Below are 24,221 nucleotides of genomic sequence, written 5' to 3' on the forward strand. Positions count from 1 at the left end.
ACAGCACCTCATCATTCATAACATGAATCACAACATCCCAATAGTGGATAATCAAGAGGCTACAGAGAGGGAGGAACTTATACAATCATTATCTCTAAAGTAGTAGTACTCGGTAAAATAATGGGACTAAAGGCGGACAAGTCCTCTGGACCTGATGGTTTGCATCCTAGGGTCTTAAAAGTGGCTGCAGAGATAGTAGATGCATTGGTTGTAATCTACCAAAACTCCCTGGACTCTGGGGAGGTTCCAGTGGATTGGAAAACCGCAAATGTAACGCCCCTATTTAAAAAAGGAGGCAAACAGAAAGTAGGCAACTATAGACCAGTTAGCCTAACATCTGTTGTTGGGAAAATGCTGAAGTCCATTATTAAGGAAGCAGTAGCAGGACATTTGGAAAAGCATAATTCAATCAAGCAGAGTCAGCATGGTTTTATGAAAGGGAAATCATGTTTGACAAATTTGCTGGAGTTCTTTGAGGATGTAACGAGCAGGGTGGATAAGGGGGAACCAGTGGATGTGGTGTCTTTGGATTTCCAGAAGGCATTCGATAAGGTGCCACATAAAAGGTTACTGCGTGATAAAAGTTCACAGGGTTGGGGGATAATATATTAGCATGGATAGAGGATTGGCTAACTAACAGAAGACAAAGAGTCAGCATAAATGGGTAATTTTCCGGTTGGCAAACAGTGACTAATGGGGTGCCGCAGGGATCGGTGCTGGGTTCTCAACTATTTACAATCTATATTAATGACTTGGATGAAGGGACCATAGCCAAGTTTGCTATGATACAAAGTGGGAAAGCAAATTGTGAGCAGGACACAAAAAATCTGCAAAGGGATATAGACAGGTTAAGTGAGTGGGCAAAAATTTGGCAGATGGAGTATAATGTGGGAAAATGTGAGGTTATCCACTTTGGCAGAAAAAATAGAAAAGCAAATTATAATTTAAATGGAGAAAAATTGCAAAGTGCTGCAGTACAGAGGGACCTGGGGGGCCTTGTGCATGAAACATAAAAAGTTTGTATGCAATTGCAGCAAGTAATCAGAAAAGTAAATGGAATGTTGGCCATTATTGCAAGGGGATAGAGTATAAAAGCAGAAGTCCTGCTACAACTATACAGGGTATAGGCCACACCTAGAGTACTACGTACAGTTTTGGTCTCCGTATTTAAGGAAGGAGATACTTGCATAGGAGGCTGTTCAGAAGGTTCACTAGGTTGATTCCGGAGATGAAGGGGTTGACTTATGAAGATAGTTTGAGCCTATACTCAATGGAGTTCAGAAGAATGAGAGGTGATCTTATCGAAACATACAAGATAATGAAGGGGCTTGACAAGGTGGATATTTCCACTCATAGGGGAAACTAAAACTAGGGGACATAGTCTTAGAATAAGGGGTCGCCCATTTAAAACTGAGATGAGGAGGAATTTCGTCTCTGAGGGTTGTAAATCAATGGAATTCTCTGCCCCAGAGAGCTGTGGAGTCTGGGTCATTGAATATATTTAAGGCGGAGGTAGACAGATTTTTGAGCGATAAGGAAATAAAGGGTTATGGGAAGTGGAGCCGAGTCCATGATCAGATCAGCCATTAATGGCAGAGCAGGCTTGAGGGGCCAAATGGCCTACTCCTGCTCCTATTTTTTATGTTATGAGAAAATAAAGTAGGGGAAAGGGTATAAGTGTTGCTTAGTTCTAAAATATAAATATAGGGCCAGACAGTATGATGAAGTAGCATACCACATGCTACACTATGCTGTGGTAGAACATGGGATTGTGCTTTTTATCTTCCATCAGTGAATTCATGAGCAGCTACAGGTAAAAGTCATAGAAGAAAAAGCAGGGCAATGTAGCCAACAAATGCAGCTCGCTGCTTCATATATAGGGACACTGTTGCTAATCTTATTCTTACATTAAAGAAAGACACTACATCTTAGAACAGCAGTGTCATCAGTAACACACTTGCCTCAGCATCAGAAGTTTGTGGGACTGAGTCCCATTCCAGAGATGTAAGCACAAAATCTACGCTGACACACCAATGCAGTACTGAGGGAGTGCTGCACTGTCAATGGTGCCGTCTTTTGGATGAGACGGTCGGCCGATTGTGGGATCCAATCACGTTGAGGTAAGCATTATGGGCCTGGGGAAAACATTCCTGCTTCTCCTGACCCATAAGCAGTGCAACAAAGCCTGGGAATTCCGGCCTCCGTAAAAACATAAGAAATAAGAGCAGGAGTACACCATTTGGCCCCTCGAGCCTGCTCCACCATTCATTAAGATCATGGCTGATCTGATCTTGGCCTCAACTCCACTTCCCTGCCTATTGCCCACAATCCTGTACTCCCTCATCGTTCAAAAATTTGTCTACCTCCACCTTAAATATATTCAATGACCCAGCCTCCACAGCTCTCTGGGGTAGAGAATTCCAAATATTCACGACCCTCAGAAGAAATTTCTCCTTATTTCCGTTTTAAATGTGCGACCCCTTATTCTGAAACTATACCCCCTAGTTCTAGATTCCCCTATGAGGGGAACCATCCTCTCTGCATCTACCCTGTCTGTAATAAATATATAGCTCCATCCAATGGACTACTGTGGTATTGCAGCCATTGCTGTTTACAACAATAAAGAGGGAGTCACCTGACTGGCTTCCTGACGTTATCAGCCATCTTAAAAGCCTGTGTGTTTGTGATGTCGCACCGAAAACATAACATTGGCGATGGAGAATGGGATAAATCGGATAACCTAGCTGAAATTTTTGTTGGTGGATGATTCAGCCATCTGACAGAGATTTTGAGAGCTTCTCTGTTTTGATTAATAGCTAAAAATCCATGGCAAATTACTAGTACACTTGGCTGAACTGCCAGAGTCCAGATGGCCGCACCTATGGGAATAATAGGGCGCTTGGGGGGAGTTTCAATGCAACCGTCAAAGTTTCAGAGCGTATGTGAAGCGGCTAGAAATGTTTTCCACGGCAAATAATATCGAAGTCTCCAGTGATGAAAACCATAACCGGGTGGTGTTGGAAAGAAAACTGGCTATTTTCTTAACTGAAGCAGGGCCCAAGGTGTATGAAGCCCTGAAAAATGTGCTTGTGCTTGTCAAGCCAAAGGGTACATCACTTAAGCAGAGCACTACAGTCCTGAGCCCCTGGAAATTGCTGAATACAAGATCAGTTAACCGATGAAAGTATCAGTGAGTACATTGTAGCATTAAAAAAAGCTATCCATTCACTGTCATTTCGGAAACTTTCAGGACCGAGCATTGCGTGATCGCTTTGTTTGATGCGATCAGAAGAAAGTTTTAACAACTCCTAACTTGACTTTTGATTTAGCTTGTCAAACAGCTATGTCAATGGGCATGGCCGACCAATATTTCCGAGAATTTCGTATCATTTCCAGTCGTCAGGCAACCGAGGCGAATCGCCTGCAGGTTAAAAGTAAAAAGCCACAAGGTCTCAGCAACTGGCAATGGTAACAGAGCATTGAAGTCATGCCATCGGTGCCTGGGATAACACATTGCTCAAAGTTGTCCATATGTGAAGGCAGAGTGTTTCGTCTGCAAGAAAACTGGGCATCTTGCAAAGGCATGCCGACTGAAAAGTAAACCAACTTTCAAAGCTCTAAGTAGAAATCCCCAGAGACTACATAGCATGGAAGAAAAACAATAAGACGAGGAGGCTTTAGAGCTGCACATCAACAGGAGAAGGAGGGTATCCAACAGCAATTTGAAAAGTATCATCATCCACGCAGATGTTGCAGGACCAGTTTACTGCAAGCCATGTCCTGTACCATATGCACATAGAATAGAGAGTTGAGCAAGAACTCAAAAGACTAGAGACTGAGGACATTATCTCTAAGATAGATCTATATAATTGGGCTACACCCATTGTTGTTGTACCCAAGTCCAATGGTAAGGTAAGGTTGTGTGGTGATTATAAAGTAACCATAAACCAGGTTCTAGAGGATAATCTAGAACCTCTAACACATTGCCAAATGTAGAAGATTTGTTCACAACACTAACAGGTGATCAGATCTTCTCAAAGTTGGATCTTACGAATGCCTACTTACAACTTGAACTAGATGAGGAATTCTAGTCATGCTTGATTAGAAGTACTCATCTAGGCCTATATCAATTTAATAGGCTACCACCTGGAGTGTGTTCCGCCCCTGCCATATTTCAAGGGGTGATGAACCAGATTTTGCAAGGTATTGAAGGGGTAGTATGTTATTTAGATGACATACTAATTTCAGCACCAAACAGGCAAATTCATAATAACATATTGAATGAAGTCCTCAAACGGCTAGAGAAGCAGAGTACGAGTGACTGCTCGCAAGTGTGAGTTATTTCAAAACTCAATGGAGTACTTGGGGTACAGAGTAGACAAAGTTGGTTTACATCCAACCAAAGGAAAACTGGATGCAATCAGAAATGCATCCACTTCCAAGAATGTCACTGAACTTCGATCATTTTTAGGTCTTTTGAACTATTATGGGAAGTTCCTACCAAATTTGGCTACAGTGTAACATGCACTGAATGAACTATTGAAAAAACAGGTCCATTGGAAGTGGTCAGAAGAATGCAACACAGCATTCAAGGAGTGTAAAAGCAAATTGGTAGAGAGCACCATGTTAGTTCACTATGACGTATCTAAGGAGATCAAGCTACCATGTGATGCCTCCCCCTATGGAGTTGGGGCAGTGATCTCTCATGTACTACGTAATGGGGACCAATTGCTTTTGCTTCACGCATTCTCAGTGCCAGTGAGCGTAATTATACGCAAATCGAAAGGGAAGCTTTAATTTTTGGGGTCACGAAGTTCCACAAATACTTGTATGGTTGCAAGTTTATCATCATTACTGACCATAAGCCCCTGACAGCAATCCTCCATCCAAAGTCCCCAGTTCCAATATTAGCTGCAGCTCGAATGCAGAGATGGGCTTTGATTTTGTCAGCATATACATACGATATTGAATTCAGATGATCAGCTGATCACAGTAATGCTGATGCTATGTCTAGATTGCCTTCCTCATCACAAGTTACACCCGATAGAAAAGAAGTGTTCTATTTTTCACACATTGATGAACTGCCAGTCACAGCTGAAGAGATTGGTAGAGCAACCAAACGTGACCCAGTTACGTCAAAGGTGTATGATTACATCGCAAACGGCTGACTAAACCAGGTAACAGACAAAGATATTCATCCATTCTTCATTCGTAGGAATGAATTATCAATGGATAAAGATTGCATCATGTGGGGTGTAAGCGTGGTTGTATCAAATAAATTTAGGTCCAAATTACTAGGAGATCTTCTTGACCAGCACCTGGGAATGTGCTTGACCAAGAGTTTTGCATGCAGTTATTCACGGTGGCCAGGTTTAGATAAAGATATAGAGTACATCGTCAGTCAGTGTACGACATGTCAATCGGTAAGCAACAAACCACCATCAGTACAATTACAGCCATGGAAATGGTCTCTGAGGGTGTGGCAAAGGTTACATATCGATTTTGCTGAGCTAGAAGGACAACAATTGTTCATTGTGATTGATTGCCATTCGAAGTGGATCGAGGTGTTTCCGATGTGGAAAATAACAAGTAAAACATTAGACATTTTGTGAAGATTATTTTCTTCATTTGGCCTCCCAGAAGAAATTGTTTCTGATAATGGACCACAATTTTGTTCAGAGGAATTTGCACAGTTCACGAGCAAAAATGGTGTGAAACATACCAAGGTTCCACCGTACCACCCTGCTTCAAATGGTGCAGCAGAGCGCACAGTACAAATTGTAAAACGTGCCCTCATCAAACAGATATTGGATCCAAATCCAATTGGACCACAAATTGGCTAATTTTCTAATTACATATCGTAATACTCTTCATACAACTACTGGTAGAACACCAGCAGAGTTGTTTCTCAAACGACAGCCATGAACCAGATTCTGGTTGTTAAAACCAAACTTGGCACAGTCTGTAGAAGAGAGAAAGAGAATCATGATAGAGGTAGAGTAAAAGAGAGAAGTGTGAAATTAAATCAGGAGAGAACCATCACCATAAATGGTTAAAGTGGTTACCAGTAAGAGTGGTGAAGATATGTGGTCCTCACACATATTTGGTCAACTTGTTTGATCATGGACAGGTTAAGTTTGTTCACATTTTACCTACAGACGTGGAAGGAGTTGAAGGTTGGAATGATTCAATTATTTCTGATAAGTAGTCTTGTTACAAGTAGAGTACCAGTAGCAAATCCTACATCAGATGTACTAGAAACAACTCGAAGAGAAAGTCAGAATTTAAGTCCGAATCAGAGTCAGATAGTTTTGATACAAGTACCAGTAGCATATCCTACATCAAATGTACTGGATACAAGTTTAAGTCTGAGTCCGAGTCAGGCAGACAAACAGTCTGAAGTTGTAGAGTTCAAATGTAAATCAAGGCAACCCTTGGAAGAAATCTTTCCTCAGGATCAGCCTCGAATGAGTCTAAGTTCAACACCATGTTTGGAAGGTTCTGTTCAAGAGCGAAGATATCCTCTTCGAAACAGAAAACAAGTGGTTAAGTTTGATTTGTAAATATAGCAAAATAAGTCAATTTCGTTTGTTATGTATAACTATGCAAGTAATGTATAATGATTGTTTGTTATAATTACTTCTTCATTAAAGAGGGAGAAGTGCAATATATATATAGCTCCACCCAGTGGACTACTGTGGCACTGCAGCCATTACTGTTTACAACAATAAAGAGAGAGTCACCTGACTGGCTTGCTGAAGTTATCAGCCATCTTAAAGCCCGTGTGTTTGTTTGTTTGTAATGTCATAACATAACACCGAAAACATAACACTGTCAAGCCCCCTTAGAATCTTATACGTTTCAATAAGATCACCTCTCATTCTTCTAAACTCCAATGAGTATAGACCCAACCTTTCTTCATAAGACAACCGTTTCATCCCAGGAATCAACCTCGTGAACCACATGTTAAAACTAAGAATCAGTAAAAATGGAGGCATGCAGTCTATGGAAAAGATTTTAGTGATTAACGTGCCTCCCGAGAGGAGTTTAAAAAAAAAATGTATTCTATAGTATCCTAAATATAATATTTTCTTAATCCCTATTGGAGGTGTAATCATACCTTCAGAGACAAGAGTTTTGATAGGTCACCTATCAGGGGAATGTTGTTATCTGACAAATCCAAATGTTGAAGTGATAAGCAACGATTAACTGGTTCCACGGTCTGTGAAAAGCAGAGAACAGATGCCAGATTACAGAGAAGAATCATGAATTAGCACTAAGATTCTCTTGAACACACATTACACAGATGTCTTTTTGACCAGCAAAAAGGTCACATTATGGGCAAATCTGGTTCATGAAGCTAGATATCAAGCCTCAAGTAAAGCCTGTCCTGCATCACTACATATACCAGGCTACTCCTCTGCACTTTTAATTACCATCTGAAGAAAAGATTATGTTCAGGCAGGTCTATTCATAAATGTCAAGTTTCAGCTTTAAGTAGCAGATATTACATTTCAAGTAAATAATGCCCCACCATTTATTATAATACCATAAAATATGGTACAAGTCAAAAAACAAAGATGTCAGGTTTGAGAGTCTGTCTTCAACAGCAGGAAATTTTAAAGGAACATTCATACTTTCATTGGACCTCATGTTTATAAAGGCTACCTGTTCCTGTTTTGATAAACTTTCAGACCTGAAAATCAACGACAGCTTCACAACTCAGGAGCTACAATTCATGTAACCACATTTTTGGGAAGGGAAGGTTGGCCCTTGAATTAAGAAAATAAGAACATAAGAAATAGAAGCGTGAGTAGGCCATACGGCCCCTCGAGCCTGCTCCGCCATTTAATAAGATCGTGGCTGATCTGATCATGGACTCAGCTCCACTTTCCCACCCGCTCCCCATAACCCCTTATCCCCTTATCGTTTAAGAAACTGTCTATTTCTGTCTTAAATGTATTCAATGTCCCAGCTTCCATAGCTCTCTGAGGCAGCGAATTCCACAGATTAACAACCCACAAAGAAAAAGTTTCTCCTCATCTCTGTTTTAAATGGGCGGCCCCTTATTCTAAGATCATGCCCTCGAGATCTAGTCTCCCCCATCAGTGGAAACATCCTCTCTGCAGCCACCTTGTCAAGCCCCCTCATAATCTTATACATTTCAATAAGATCACCTCTCATTCTTCTGAATTCCAATGAGTAGAGGCCCAACCTACTCAAGCTTTCCTCATAAGTAAACCCCCTCATCCCCGGAATTAACCTAGTGAACCTTCTCTGAACTGCCTCCAAAGCAAGTATATCCTTTCGTAAATATGGAAACCAAAACTGCACGCAGTATTCCAATTGTGGCCTCACCAATACCTTATATAGCTGTAGCAAGACTTCCCTGCTTTTATACTCCATCCCCTTTGCAATAAAGGCCAAGATACCATTGGCCTTCCTGATCACTTGCTGTACCTGCATACTATCCTTTTGTGTTTTATGCACAAGTACCCCCAGGTCCCGCTGTACTGCGGCACTTTGCAATCTTTCTCCATTTAAATAATAACTTGCTCTTTGATTTTTTTTCTGCCAAAGTGCATGACCTCACATTTTCCAACATTATACTCCATTTGACAAATTTTTGCCCACTCACTTAGCCTGTCTATGTCCTTTTGTGTATTTTGTGTGTCCTCCTCACACATTGCTTTTCCTCCCATCTTTGTATTGTCAACAAACTTGGCTATGTTACACTCAGTTCCTTCTTCCAAGTCGTTTATATAGATTGTAAATAGCTGGGGTCCCAGCACTGATCCCTGCGGCACCACACTAGTTACTGGTTGCCAACCAGAGAATAAACCATTTATCCCGACTCTCTGTTTTCTGTTAGTTAGCCAGTCCTCTATCCATGCTAATATATTACCCCAACCCCTTGAACTTTTATCTTGTGCAGTAACCTTGTCAAATGCCTTCTGGAAGTCCAAATACACCACATCCACTGGTTCCCCTTTATCCACACTGTTTGTTACATCTTCAAAGAACTCCAGCAAATTTGTCAAACATGACTTCCCCTTCATAAATCCATGCTGACTCTGCCTGACCAAATTTTGCTTTTCCAAATGTCCTGCTACTGCAGATGTTAGGCTAACTGGTCTATTGTTTCCTGCTTTTTGTACGCTTCCTTTTTTAAATAGGGATGTTACATTTGCAGTTTTCCAATCTGTTGGGACCTCCCCAGAATCCAGAGAATTTTGGTAAATTACAACCAATGCATCCACAATCCCTGCCGCTACTTCTCTTAAGACTCTAGGATGCAAGCCATCAGGTCCAGGAGATTTATCTGCCTTGAGTCCCATTATCTTACTGAGTACCACCTCCTTTGTGATTGTGATTGTGTTAAGTTCCTCCCCCCTTATAGCCCCTAGATCGACTGTCAGAATATTGTTAGTGTCCTCTACTGTAAAGACTGATACAAAATATTTGTTCAGAGTTTCTGCCATCTCCATGTTCCCCATTACTAGTTCCCCGGTCTCTTCCTCTAAGGGACCAACATTTACTTTAGCCACCTTTTTATATACCTATAGAAACTCTTGCTATCCGTTTTTATATTTTGTGCTAGTTTACTTTCATAGTCTATCTTCCCTTTCTTAATCACTTTTTTAGTCGTACTTTGCTGGCTTTTAAAAGCTTCCCAGTCTTCTGTACTCCCATTAATTTTGGCCACTTTGTATGTCCTTGTTTCTAATTGAATACCATCCTTTATTTCTTTAGTTTGCCACGGATGGCTCTCTTTTCTCTTGCATCCTTTCCTCCTCACTGGAATATATTTTTCTTGAGAGTTGTGAAATATCTCCTTAAATATACACCACTGTTCATCAATCGTCCTATGCTTTAATCTATTTGCCCAGTCCACTTTACCCAACTCTGCCCACATACCTTCATAGTCTCCTTTATTTAAGCTTAGTACACTGCTTAGAGATTCAACTTTCTCACCCCCCATTTGAATTTGAAATTCAACCAGGTATGATCACTCATTCCAAGGGGATCCTTTACTAGGAGATTGTTTATTAATCCTGTCTCATTACACAGGACCAGCTTGCCCCCTGGTTGGTTCCATTACATACTGCTCAAGGAACCCGTCCTTTATGCACTCTATGAACTCCTCCTCAAGGCTACCCTGACCAATTTGATTTGTCCAATCAGTATGGAGGTTAAAATCATCATGGAGGTTACAAGCCCCCACTATTTCCTGGTTTATACTCCGACGAACAGAGTTGCTACTGTTAGGGGGCCTATAGATTACGTCCACCAGTGACTTTTTCCCCCTTATTGTTCCTTATCTCCACCCAAACTGTTTCAACACCCTTATCATTTGAGCCAGTATCATTTCTTACTATTGCAGTGATTCCATCCTTTATCAGTAGAGCTACCCCAACTCCTTTTCCTTTCTGTCTGTCCTTCTGGATTGTCAAGTACCCCTGAATATTTAATTCCCAGTCCTGGTCGCCTTTCAGCCACATCTCTGTAATGGCTCAGATCATACCTATTTGTCTCAATTTGTGCCGTCAACTCATCAATTTTGTTACAAATTGAGCCCCAATAATGCAAATCTCTTCTATCTCCTTTTGTTTATAACTCATAACTGAGGAACCCTGAAAGCTAAAATATTCTATTGAGAGATTTTAAATTAAAGGACCATGATTTCAATATTTAGCGTTATAATGGGTTTTTCTTAAAGAAATGAAAATCCTAGGGGTAGGGCTGAGGCCTATATCGTAGCAGAACCAAGTATGGGCCTATCAAACGTAATAGATGATAATTGCTGATTACATAAGAACATAAGAAATAGGAGCAGGAGTAGGCCATATGGCTCTTCGAGCTTGCTCCACCATTCAATAAGATCATGCCTGATCTGATTTTGACCTCAACTCCACTTTCCTGCCTGTTCCCCCTAACCCTTGACTCCCCCATAGTTCAAGAATCTGTCTATCTCAGCCTTGAATATATTTAATGACACAGCCTCCACAGCTCTCTGGGGTAGAGAATTCTAAAGATCCACGACCCTCACAGAAGAATTTCCTCCTTATCTCAGTCTTAAATGGGCAGCCCCTTATTTTGAAACTATGCCCCCTAGTTCCAGATTCTCCCATGAGGGGAAACATCCAGTCAAGCCCCCTCAGAATCTTATATGTTTCAATAAGATCTCCTCTCATTCTTCTAAACTCCAATGAGTATAAGCCCAACCTGCCCTGCCTTTTCTCATAAAACAACCGCTTCATCTCACGAATCAACCTAGTGAAACTTCTCTGAACTGCCTCCAATGCAAGACTATCTAGGTGTAGTTTCACCAGTGCCCTGTGCAGTTGTAGCAAGACTTCCCTACTTTTATACTCCATCCGCCTTGCAATAAAGGCCAATATTCCATTTGCCTTTCTAATTACCTAACATAAGAAATAGGAACACCAAAGGGCAAAAAACATTAGTGGGAGTTGTGTACAGACCTCCAAACAGTAATAGTGATGTTGGGGAGATCATCAAACAGGAAATTAGGGGTGCATGCAATAAGGGTGCAGCAGTTATAATGGGTGACTTTAATATGCACATAGATTGGACTAAACAAACTGGAAGCAATACGGTGGAGGAGGATTTCCTGGAGTGCATAAGGGATGGTTTTCTAGGCCAATATGTCGAGGAACCAACTAGGGGGAGGCCACCTTAGACTGGGCGTTGTGTAATGAGAGAGGATTAATTAGCAATCTCGTTGTGCGAGGCCCCTTGAGGAAGAGTGACCATAATATGGTGGAATTCTGCATTAGGATGGAGAATGAAACAGTTAATTCAGAGACCATGGTCCAGAACTTAAAGAAGGGTAACTTTGAAGGTATGAGGCGTGAATTGGCTAGGATAGATTGGCAAATGATATTTAAGGGGTTGACAGTGGATGGGCAATGGCAGACATTTAGAGACCGCAAGGTGAACTACAACAATTGTACATTCCTGTCTGGCGTAAAAATAAAAAATGGAAGGTGGCTCAACCGTGGCTATCAAGGGAAATCAGGGATAGTATTAAAGCCAAGGAAGTGGCATACAAATTGGCCAGAAATAGCAGCGAACCAGGAGACTGGGAGAAATTTAGAACTCAGCAGAGGAGGACAAAGGGTTTGATTAGGGCAGGGAAAATGGAGTACGAGAAGAAGCTTGCAGGGAACATTAAGACAGATTGCAAAAGTTTCTATAGATATGTAAAGAGAAAAAGGTTAGTAAAGACAAACGTAGGTCCCCTGCAGTCAGAATCAGGGGAAGTCATAATGGGGAACAAAGAAATGGCGGACCAATTGAACAAGTACTTTGGTTCGGTATTCACTAAGGAGGACACTAACAACCTTCCGGATATAAAAGGGGTCAGAGGGTCTAGTAAGGAGGAGGAACTGAGGGAAATCCTTATTAGTCGGGAAATTGTGTTGGGGAAATTAATGGGATTGAAGGCCGATAAATCCCCAGGGCCTGATGGACTGCATCCCAGAGTACTTAAGGTGGTGGCCTTGAAAATAACGGATGCATTGACAGTCATTTTCCAACATTCCATTGACTCTGGATCAGTTCCTATCGAGTGGAGGGTAGCCAATGTAACCCCACTTTTTAAAAAAGGAGGGAGAGAGAAAACAGGGTATTATAGACCGGTCAGCCTGACATCAGTAGTGGGTAAAATGATGGAATCAATTATTAAGGATGTCATAGCAGCGCATTTGGAAAGAGGTGACATGATAGGTCCAAGTCAGCATGGATTTGTAAAAGGGAAATCATGCTTGACAAATCTTCTGGAATTTTTTGAGGATGTTTCCAGTAGAGTGGACAAGGGAGAACCAGTTGATGTGGTATATTTGGACTTTCAGAAGGCTTTCGACAAGGTCCCACACAAGAGATTAATGTGCAAAGTTAAAGCACATGGGATTGGGGGTAGTGTGCTGACATGGATTGAGAACTGGTTGTCAGACAGGAAGCAAAGAGTAGGAGTAAATGGGTACTTTTCAGAATGGCAGGCAGTGACTAGTGGGCTACCGCAAGGTTCTGTGCTGGGGCCCCAGCTGTTTACACTGTACATTAATGATTTAGATGAGGGGATTAAATGTAGTATCTCCAAATTTGCGGATGACACTAAGTTGGGTGGCAGTGCGAGCTGCGAGGAGGATGCTATGAGGCTGCAGAGCGACTTGGATAGATTAGGTGAGTGGGCAAATGCATGGCAGATGAAGTACAATGTGGATAAATGTGAGGTTATCCACTTTGGTGGTAAAAACAGAGAGACAGACTATTATCTGAATGGTGACATATTAGGAAAAGGGGAGGTGCAACAAGACCTGGGTGTCATGGTACATCAGTCATTGAAGGTTGGCATGCAGGTACAGCAGGCGGTTAAGAAAGCAAATGGCATGTTGGCCTTCATAGCGAGGGGATTTGAGTACAGGGGCAGGGAGGAGTTGCTACAGTTGTACAGGGACTTGGTGAGGCCACACCTGGAGTATTGTGTACAGTTTTGGTCTCCTAACCTGAGGAAGGACATTCTTGCTATTGAGGGAGTGCAGCGAAGATTCACCAGACTGATTCCCGGGATGGCGGGACTGACCTATCAAGAAAGACTGGGTCAACTGGGCTTGTATTCACTGGAGTTCAGAAGAATGAGAGGGGACGTCATGGAAACGCTTAAAAGTCTGATGGGTTTGGACAGGTTGGATGCAGGAAGAATGTTCCCAATGTTGGGGAAGTCCAGAACCAGGGGTCACAGTCTAAGGATAAGGGGTAAGCCATTTAGGACCGAGATGAGGAGAAACTTCTTCACCCAGAGAGTGGTGAACCTGTAGAATTCTCTACCACAGAAAGTTGTTGAGGCCAATTCACTAAATATATTCAAAAAGGAGTTAGATGTAGTCCTTACTACAAGGGGGATCAAGGGGTATGGCGAGAAAACAGGAATGGGGTACTGAAGTTGCATGTTCAGCCATGAACTCACTGAATGGCGGTGCAGGCTAGAAGGGCTGAATGGCCTGCTCCTGCACCTATTTTCTATGTTTCGATGTTTCTATGTTTTAAATTGGTTCCCCTGTATTTTGAGGCTGTGCCCCGTAGTTCTAGTCTCCCCGACCAGCGGAAACAACCTCTCTGCCTCTATCTTGTCTATCCCTTTCATTATTTAAAATGTTTCTATAAGATCACCCCTCATCCTTCTGAACTCCGAGTAAAGGCCCAGTCTACTCAATCTATCATCATAAGGTAACCCCCTCATCTCCGGAATCAGCCTAGTGAATCGTTTCTGTACCTCCTCGAAAGCTAGCATATCCTTCCTTAAGTAAGGTGACCAAAACTGCACGCAGTACTCCAGGTGCGGCCTCACCAATACCCTGCACAGTTGCAGAAGGACCTCCCTGCTTTTGTACTCCATCCCTCTTGCAATGAAGGCCAACATTCCATTCGCCTTCCTGATTACCTGCTGCACCTGCAAACTAACTTTTTGGGATTCATGCACAAGGAGGTCCTTGACGGCGCCCCTTCGCTTTAGGAGAGGGGTGCGCCAGGGATGCCCCATGTCCGGCCAGTTATATGCTGTTTGCGTGGAGCCTTTCCTGCGCCTCTTGCGGACGAGGTTGACGGGACTGGCTCTGCAAGGGCCGGGCGTGGAGGTCGTCCTCTCGGCTTACGCCGATGACGTGCTCCTCGCGGTAGAGGATCCCGCTGACCTGCGGAGGATGCGTGAGTGCCAGGAGATTTACTCGGCCGCGTCCTCCGCCAGGATCAACTGGGAGAAATGTTCCGGACTCCTGGTGGGTCAGTGGCGGGTGGACTCCCTGCCGGAGGAGCTCAGGCCTTTTGCCTGGAGCACGACCCATCTCCTCTATCTGGGAGTCTACCTTAGCCCCGACGAGGGAGCCTGGCCGGCGAACTGGCAGGAGCTGGAGGCCAAGGTCGCCGCTCGCCTAGGGCGCTGGACAGGACTGCTCCGAGTGCTGTCCTACAGGGGTCGAGCGCTAGTCATAAACCAGCTGGTGGCCACAATGCTGTGGTACCGGCTGGTCACTTTGACCCCTCCCCCTGCGTTTGTCGCCAAGATACAGAAGAAGCTGGTGGACTTCTTCTGGAACAACAGGAAGCACTGGGTCTCTGCCGCGGTCTTGAGTCTCCCGCTTGAGGAGGGCGGTCAGTCGTTGGTGTGCATCAGCGCCCAGCTCGCGACTTTCCGTCTTCAGACCCTGCAGAGATACCTTTACGTCGAGCCCCCTCCTAGGTGGTGTGCTCTGGCGAGGTATTTCTTCCGCCAGCAGCTCGACCTCAATTATGACACGCAGCTCCTGTTTGTGAACTTGGGGGGTGCCAGGACCGCCCTCCGGGAGCTGCCTGTCTTTTACAGGGAACTCATCAGGGTCTGGAACAAAGTCTCCACCAAGCGCAGCTCTCCGCCGGCTGGAGTGGCGGCCGTCCTCCAGGAACCGCTGCTCGGGAATCCGTACCTCCACGGCCGAGGCTTTATGTGGCGGTCGGAAGAGAGGGCTGTGGCTGGTGAGGTGACCAGGGTCAGGGACCTGCTCGATGGCGGAGGAGCGGGCTGGATGGCGCCAGACACGCTGGCGCGGCGCCTAAATTCTGCCAACGTCCGCCACGCGGCCGATGCCATCGAGTCGCTAAAAACAGCTCTGGGCCCTGACTCCGTTAGGTGCATCGAGGAGGCTCAAGCACGTGGGGAGATCCCGTCCGAACTGACCCCCGTCCGGACGGAATTCCTCATCGGCGCCAAACCCCGGAACCTCCCTCGGGGGCCGGCGCCTCACAACTTGAGCCGCCTCCGGGAAATCCCCTCCGTGCCTTTCAGTTCCGCGCGGAGGGGTTTCCTGTACGGGCTGCTCCTGCACACCCTCAACTTTGCCATCCTCGCCGGCCGTCCGGACACGCCATGGCGTACCATCTTGCCGTCCGGAGGAGGCGGGGGTCCCCGATGGAGGGCACTCTACGCAGGGGTCCTCCCACTATTCATCGGGGACTTGGCCTGGAGGGTGGTGCACGGAGCAGTGCCGTGCAACAAATTTTTAAGCCGGTTCACGGACTCCCAGGCCGCCTGCAATTTCTGCGGTCTGGAGGAGTCCGTGTTCCATGTTTTTATTGAATGCACGAGGTTGCAGCCCCTGTTCCACTATTTGAAGGGGCTGCTCCTGAAATTCTGGCTGCACTTCAGTCCCACTCTCCTGATCTTTGGGCACCCTGTGCGGAGGGGAGCGGGTAGGTCCGAAGGCCTCCTCGTAGGACTGCTCCTGGGCACGGCCAAGGGTGCCATCAGCCGGTCCAGGCAGCGGGCGGTCGAGGGGGTCGTTCAACCTGACTGCCTGCCTCTCTTCCGCTCTTACATCCGGTCCAGGGTGTCCTTGGAGATGGAGCACGCGGTGTCCACCGGTACGCTCGCGGCCTTCCGCGAGAGGTGGGCACCGGAGGGACTGGAGTGCATCATCACGCCCGGCAACCAAATTTTAATTTGATTTTACGTTTTAAAGTTAATTTGTTTTAATTGCCGGTGCTTTTAGTGTCCCCTTCCCTTTTATAGGGGGCACTGGGGAAAAATTGTGATTTTAGTGCCCAAAAAAAAAAAGGGGGAAAAAAAGGGGGGAAAAAAAGGGCCTTGTAAATGTCTGGAGTGTCACCCAGGTCGGGTGGCACCGTTTAATGTCTTTATGTTTTGCAGGTAAACTCAAAAGAGTTTCATGCACAAGGACCCCCAAGGTCCCTCTGCACCGCAGCGTGTTGTAATTTCTCCCCATTCAAATAATATTCCCTTTTATTGTTTTTTTTCCCCCAAGGTGGATGACATCACACTTTCCGACATTGTATTCCATCTGCCAAACCCTAAGCCCATTTGCTTAACCTATCTAAATCTCTTTGCAGCCTTTCTGTGTCCTCTACACAACCCACTTTCCCACAAATCTTTGTGTCATCTGCAAATTTTGTTACACTACACTCTGTCCCCTCTTCCAGGTCATCTATGTATATTGTCAACAGTTGTGGTCCCAGCACTGGTCCCTGTAGCACACCACTAACCACCGATTTCCAACCCGAAAAGGACCCATTTATCCCGACTCTCTGCTTTCTGTTCGCCAGCCAATTCTCTATCCATGCTAATACATTTCCTCTGACTCCGCGTACCTTTATCTTCTGCAGTAACCTTTTGTGTGGCACCTTATCGAATGCCTTTTGAAAATCTAAATACACCACATCCATCGGTACACCTCTATCCACCATGCTCGTTATATCCTCAAAGAATTCCAATAAATTAGTTTAACATGATTTCCCCTTCATGAATCCATGCTGCGTCTGCTTGATTGTACTATTCCAATCTAGATGTCCCGCTATTTCTTCCTTAATGATAGTTTCAAGCATTTTCCCCACTACAGATGTTAAACTAACCGGCCTATAGTTACCTGCCTTTTGTCTGCCCCCTTTTTTTTTTTTAAAACGGAGGCATTACATTAGCTGCTTTCCAATCCGTTGGTACCTCCCCAGAGCCCAGAGAATTTTGGTAGATTATAATGAATGCATCTGCTATAACTTCCGCCATCTCTTTTAATACCTTGGGAAGCATTTCATCAGGACCAGGGGACTTGTCTACCTTGAGTCCCATTAGCCTGTCCAGCACTACCCCCCTAGTGATAGTGATTGTCTCAAGGTCCTCCCTTCCCACATTCCTGTGACCAGCAATTTTTGGCATGGTTTGTTTGTCTTCCACTGTGAAGACCGAAGCAAAATAATTGTTTCAGGTCTCAGCCATTTCCACATTTCCCATTATTAAATCCCCCTTCTCATCTTCTAAGGGACCAACATTTACTTTAGTCACTCTTTTCCGTTTTATATATCTGTTAAAGCTTTTACTATCCGTTTTTATGTTTTGCGCAAGTTTACCTTCGTAATCTATCTTTCCTTTCTTTATTGCTTTCTTAGTTATTCTTTGCTGTCGTTTAAAATTTTCCCAATCTTCTAGTTTCCCACTAACCTTCGCCACCTTATACGCATTGCTTTTTAATTTGATACTCTCCTTTATTTCCTTGGTTATCCATGGCTGGTTATCCCTTCTCTTACCGCCCTTCTTTTTCACTGGAATATATTTTTCTTGAGCACTATGAAAGAGCTCCTTAAAAGTCCTCCACTGTTCCTCAATTGTGCCACCGTTTAGTCTGTGTTTCCAGTCTACTTTAGCCAACTCTGCCCTCATCCCACTGTAGTCCCCTTTGTTTAAGCATAGTACGCTCGTTTGAGATACTACTTCCTTATCCTCAATCTGTATTACAAATGCAACCATACTGTGATCACTCATTCCGAGAGGATCTTTTACTAGGAAATCGTTTATTATTCCTGTCTCATTACACAGGACCAGATCTAAGATAACTTGCTCCCTTGTAGGTTCTGTAACATACAGCGAGAGGCGGCGGCAGTTGGTGAGGCGCGAGTCCGGGGTCGGAGGCCGATAAAAGGCCCAGCGGCAGCGAGAGGCGGCGGCAGTTGGTGAGGCGCGAGTCCGGGGTCGGAGGCCGATAAAAGGCGTACTTGTGCAGCTACAGGGAGAAGGTAAAAAAGTAGAAAGAAACAGAAAGGTGACGTCACAGCCAAGGGGGTAAGTGATTGGTGAGTAGTTTTTTTTTTCTTTCTTCTCTTCTATACCAGTGAGTAAACTTTAACATTGATGTTGCCTATCTAAGGGTTAAGTCATAACAGGACAGCTCGGTCGCGTGTTATGCTCCTCCTGTACCATGTGGGAACTCAGGGATGACTCCAGTGTCCCTGACGACTACGTGTGCGGGAAGTGTATCCGCCTCCAGCTCCTGACGGACTGCGTTGCGGAGTTGGAGCTGAGGGTGGATTCACTCTGGAGCATCCACGATGCTGAGAATGACATGAGTAGCACGTGTAGCGAGTTGGTCTTACCGCAGGTGAAGGGTCCACAGCCAGATAGGGAATGGAAGACCAGCAGGAAGAGCAGTGCAAGGAAGGTAGTGCAGGGGTCCCTGTGGTCATCCCCCTGCAAAACAGATACACCGCTTTGAGTACTGTTGAGGGGGATGACTCATCAGGGGAGGGCAGCAGCAGCCAAGTTCATGGCACCGTGGCTGGCTCTGTTGCACAGGAGGGGAGGAAAAAGAGTGGCAGAGCGATAGCGATAGGGGATTCAATTGTAAGGGGAATAGATAGGCATTTCTGCGGCCGCAACCGAGACTCCAGGATGGCATGTTGCCTCCCTGGTGCAAGGGTCAAGGATGTCTCTGAGCGGGTGCAGGACATTCTAAAAAAGGAGGGAGAACAGCCAGTTGTCGTGGTGCACATTGGTACCAACGACATAGGTAAAAAAAGGAATGAGGTCCTACGAAACAAATTTGAGGAGCTAGGAGCTAAATTAAAAAGTAGGACCTCAAAAGTAGTAATCTCGGGATTGCTACCAGTGCCACGTGCTAGTCAGAGTAGGAATCGCAGGATAGCGCAGATGAATACATGGCTTGAGCAGTGGTGCAGCAGGGAGGGATTCAAATTCCTGGGGCATTGGAACTGGTTCTGGGGGAGGTGGGACCAGTACAAACCGGACGGTCTGCACCTGGGCAGGACCGGAACCAATGTCCTAGGGGGAGTGTTTGCTAGTGCTGTTGAAGAGGAGTTAAACTAATATGGCAGGGGGATGGGAATCAATGCAGGGAGACAGAGGGAAACAAAAAGGAGACAAAAGCAAAAGTCAGAAAGGAGATGAGGAAATGTGGAGGGCAGAGAAACCCAAGACAAAAAACAAAAAGGGCCACTGTACAGCAAAATTTTAAAAGGAAAAAAGGGTGTTAAAAAAACAAGCCTGAAGGCTTTGTGTCTTAATGCAAGGAGTATCTGTAATAAGGTGGATGAATTAACTGTGCAAATAGATGTTAACAAATATGATGTGATTGGGATTACGGAGACCTGGCTCCAGGATGATCAGGGCTGGGAACTCAACATCCAGGGGTATTCAACATTCAGGAAGGATAGAATAAAATGAAAAGGAGGTGGGGTAGCATTGCTGGTTAAAGAAGAGATTAATGCAATAGTTAGAATGGACATTAGCTTGGATGATGTGGAATCTATATGGGTAGAACTGCAGAACACCAAAGGGCAAAAAACATTAGTGGGAGTTGTGTACAGACCTCCAAACAGTAGTAGTGATGTTGGGGAGGGCATCAAACAGGAAATTAGGGGTGCATGCAATAAGGGTGCAGCAGTTATAATGGGTGACTTTAATATGCACATAGATTGGGCTAACCAAACTGGAAGCAATACAGTGGTGGAGGAGGATTTCCTGGAGTGCATAAGGGATGGTTTTCTAGACCAATATGTCGAGGAACCAATTAGGGGGGAGGCCATCTTAGACTGGGTGTTGTGTAATGAGAGGGGATTAATTAGCAATACCGTTGTGCGAGGCCCCTTGGGGAAGAGTGACCATAATATGGTGGAATTCTGCATTAGGATGGAGAATGAAACAGTTAATTCAGAGACCATGGTCCAGAACTTAAAGAAGGGTAACTTTGAAGGTATGAGGCGTGAATTAGTTAGGATTGATTGGCGAATGATACTTAAGGGGTTGACTGTGGATGGGCAATGGCAGACATTTAGAGACCGCATGGATGAACTCCAACAATTGTACATTCCCGTCTGTCGTAAAAATTATAAGGGGAAGGTGGATCAACCGTGGCTATCAAGGGAAATCAGGGATAGTATTAAAGCCAAGGAAGTGGCATACAAATTGGCCAGAAATAGCAGTGAACCCGGAGACTGGGAGAAATTTAGAACTCAGCAGAGGACAAAGGGTTTAATTAGGGCAGGGAAAATGGATTACGAGAAGAAGCTTGCAGGAAACATTAAGACGGATTGCAAAAGTTTCTATAGATATATCAAGAGAAAAAGGTTAGTAAAGACAAATGTAGGTCCCCTGCAGTCAGAATCAGGGGAAGTCATAACGGGGAACAAAGAAATGGCGGACCAATTGAACAAGTACTTTGGTTCGGTATTCACTAAGGAGGACACTAACAACCTTCTGGATATAAGAGGGGTCAGAGGGTTTAGTAAGGAGGAGGAACTGAGGGAAATCCTTATTAGTCGGGAAATTGTGTTGGGGAAATTAATGGGATTGAAGGCCGATAAATCCCCAGGGCCTGATGGACTGCATCCCAGAGTACTAAAGGAGGTGGCCTTGGAAATAGTGGATGCGTTGACAGTCATTTTCCAACATTCCATTGACTCTGGATCAGTTCCTATGGAGTGGAGGGTAGCCAATGTAACCCCACTTTTTAAAAAAGGAGGGAGAGAGAAAACAGGGAATTATTAACCGGTAAGCCTGACATCGGTAGTGGGTAAGATGGTGCATTCAATTATTAAGGATGTTATAGCAGCGCATTTGGAAAGAGGTGACATGATAGGTCCAAGTCAACATGGATTTGTGAAAGGGAAATCATGCTCGACAAATCTTCTGGAATTTTTTGAGGATGTTTCCAGTAGAGTGGACAAGGGAGAACCAGTTGATGTGGTATATTTGGACTTTCAGAAGGCTTTCGACAAGGTCCCACACAGAAGATTAATGTGCAAAGTTAAAGCACACGGGATTGGGGGTAGTGTGCTGACATGGATTGAGAACTGGTTGTCAGACAGGAAGCAAAGAGTAGGAGTGAATGGATATTTTTCAGAATGGCAGGCGGTGACTAGTGGGATACTGCAAGGTTCTGTGCTGGGGCCCCAGCTGTTTACACTGTACATTAATGATTTAGACGAGGGGATTAAATGTAGTATCTCCAAATTTGCGGATGACACTAAGTTAGGTGGTAGTGTGAGCTGCGAGGAGGATGCTCCAGAGCGACTTGGATAGGTTCGGTGAGTGGGCAAATGCATGGCAGATGAAGTATAATGTGGATAAATGTGAGGTTATCCACTTTGGTGGTAAAAACAGAGAGACAGACTATTATCTGAATGGTGACAGATTAGGAAAAGGGGAGGTGCAACAAGACCTGGGTGTCATGGTACATCAGTCATTGAAGGTTGGCATGCAGGTACAGCAGGCGGTTAAGAAAGCAAATGACATGTTGGCCTTCATAGCGAGGGGATTTGAGTACAGGGGCAGGGAGGTGTTGCTACAGTTGTACAAGGCATTGGTGAGGCCACACCTGGAGTATTGTGTACAGTTTTGGTCTCCTAACTTGAGGAAGGACATTCTTGCTATTGAGGGAGTGCAGCGAAGGTTCGCCAGACTGATTCCCGGGATGGCGGGACTGACCTATCAAGAAAGACTGGATCAACTGGGCTTGTATTAACTGGAGTTCAGAACAATGAGAGGGGACCTCATAGAAACGTTTAAAATTCTGATGGGTTCAGACAGGTTAGATGCAGGAAGAATGTTCCCAATGTTGGGGAAGTCCAGAACCAGGGTTCACAGTCGAAGGATAAGGGGTAAGCCATTTAGGACCGAGATGAGGAGGAACTTCTTCACCCAGAGAGTGGTGAACCTGTGGAATTCTTTACCACAGAAAGTTGTTGAGGCCAATTCACTCAATATATTCAAAAAAGAGTAAGATGTAGTCCTTACTACTAAGGGGATCAAGGGGTATGGTGAGAAAGCAGGAAAGGGTTACTGAAGTTGCATGTTCAGCCATGAACTCATTGAATGGTGGTGCAGGCTAGAAGGGCCAAATGGCCTACTCCTGCACCTATTTTCTATGTTTCTATGTTTCTATATTGTTCTAAGAAACAATCTCGTATGCATTCTATGAATTCCTCCTCCAGGCTACCCCGTGCGATTTGATTTGACCAATCGATATGTAGGTTAAACTCCCTCATGATTACTGCCGTTCCTTTTTCACATGCCTCCATTATTCCCTTGATTATTGCCCGCCCCACCGTGAAGTTATTATTTGGGGGCCTATAAACTACACCCACCAGTGACTTTTTCCCCTTACTATCTCTAATCTCCACCCACAATGATTCAACATTTTGTTCATTAGAGGCAATATCGTCTCTCACAACTGCCCTGATATCATCCTTTATTAACAGAGCTACCCCATCTCCTTTCCCTTCTTGTCTATCTTTCCAAATCGTCAGATACCCCTGTATGTTTAATTCCCAGTCTTGGCCACCCTGCAACCACGTTTCTGTAATGGCCACCAAATCATACCCATTTGTAATGATTTGTGCCGTCAACTCATTTACTTTATTTCGAATGCTGCATGCGTTTAGGTAGAGTGTTTTAATACTAGTTTTTAAACCATGATTTTTAGTTTTGACCCCTCCTGCAGCCCCTTTATATTCAGTGGCCCTTTTTGTTTTTTGCCTTGGGTTTCTCTGCCCTCTACTTTTACTCATCTCCTTTCTGTCTTTTGCTTTTGTCTCCTTTTTGTTTCCCTCTGTCTCCCTGCATTGGTTCCCATCCCCCTGCCATATTAGTTTAACTCCTCCCCAATAGCACGAGCAAACACTCCCCCCCTAGGACATTGGTTCCGGTCCTGCCCAGGTGCAGACCGTCCGGTTTGTTCTGGTCCCATCTCCCCCAGAACGTGTTCCAATGCCCCAATAATTTGAATCCCTCCCTGCTGCACCACTGCTGAAGCCACATATTCATCGGAGCTATCCTGTGATTCCTACTCTGACTAGCACGTGGCACTGGTAGCAATCCTGAGATTACTACTTTTGAGGTCCTACGTTTTAATTTAGCTCCTAGCTCCTTAAATTCGTCTTGTAGGACCTCATCCCTTTTTTTTTTTAACCTATATCGTTGGTACCAATGTGCACCACGACAACTGGCTGTTCACCCTCCCTTTTCAGAATGTCCTGTGTCCACTCCGAGACATCCTTGACCCTTGCACCAGGGAGGCAACATACCATCCTGGAGTCTCAGTTGCGGCCGCAGAAAACGCCTATCTATTCCCCTTACAATCGAATCCCCTATCACTATCGCTCTCCCACTCTTTTTCCTGTCCTCCCGTGCAACAGAGCCAGCCACGGCGCCATGAACTTGGCTGCTGCTGCCCTCCCCTGATGAGTCATCCCCCTAAACAGTACTCAAAACGGTGTATCTGTTTTGCAGGGGGATGATCGCAGGGGACCCCTGCACTACCTTCCTTGCACTGCTCTTCCTGCTGGTCTTCCATTCCCTAGCTGGCTGTGGACCCTTCGCCTGCGGTAAGACCAACTCGCTACACTTGCTACTCACGTCATTCTCA

General features: G+C 44.8%; 2 protein-coding genes across 3 annotated transcripts in view; one reads left to right on the forward strand and one right to left on the reverse strand.

The window, feature by feature from the left end:
- The window catches only part of rpl24 (ribosomal protein L24), a 257,054-nt gene that overhangs the window by 170,744 nt on the left and 62,089 nt on the right, over positions 1–24,221 (forward strand). The gene's annotated exons all lie outside the window — the stretch shown is intronic.
- The window catches only part of cep97 (centrosomal protein 97), a 126,075-nt gene that overhangs the window by 48,476 nt on the left and 53,378 nt on the right, over positions 1–24,221 (reverse strand). For both annotated transcript variants that reach the window (XM_070892989.1, XM_070892988.1), the window contains one exon: positions 7,121–7,222. In XM_070892989.1, coding sequence (XP_070749090.1) covers positions 7,121–7,222 — 102 coding nt within the window. The remainder of the gene's footprint in view (positions 1–7,120; positions 7,223–24,221) is intronic.

The sequence above is a fragment of the Pristiophorus japonicus genome, chromosome 11 (genome assembly GCF_044704955.1).
Source record: "Pristiophorus japonicus isolate sPriJap1 chromosome 11, sPriJap1.hap1, whole genome shotgun sequence".
In the NCBI taxonomy this organism is placed as follows: domain Eukaryota; kingdom Metazoa; phylum Chordata; class Chondrichthyes; family Pristiophoridae; genus Pristiophorus; species Pristiophorus japonicus.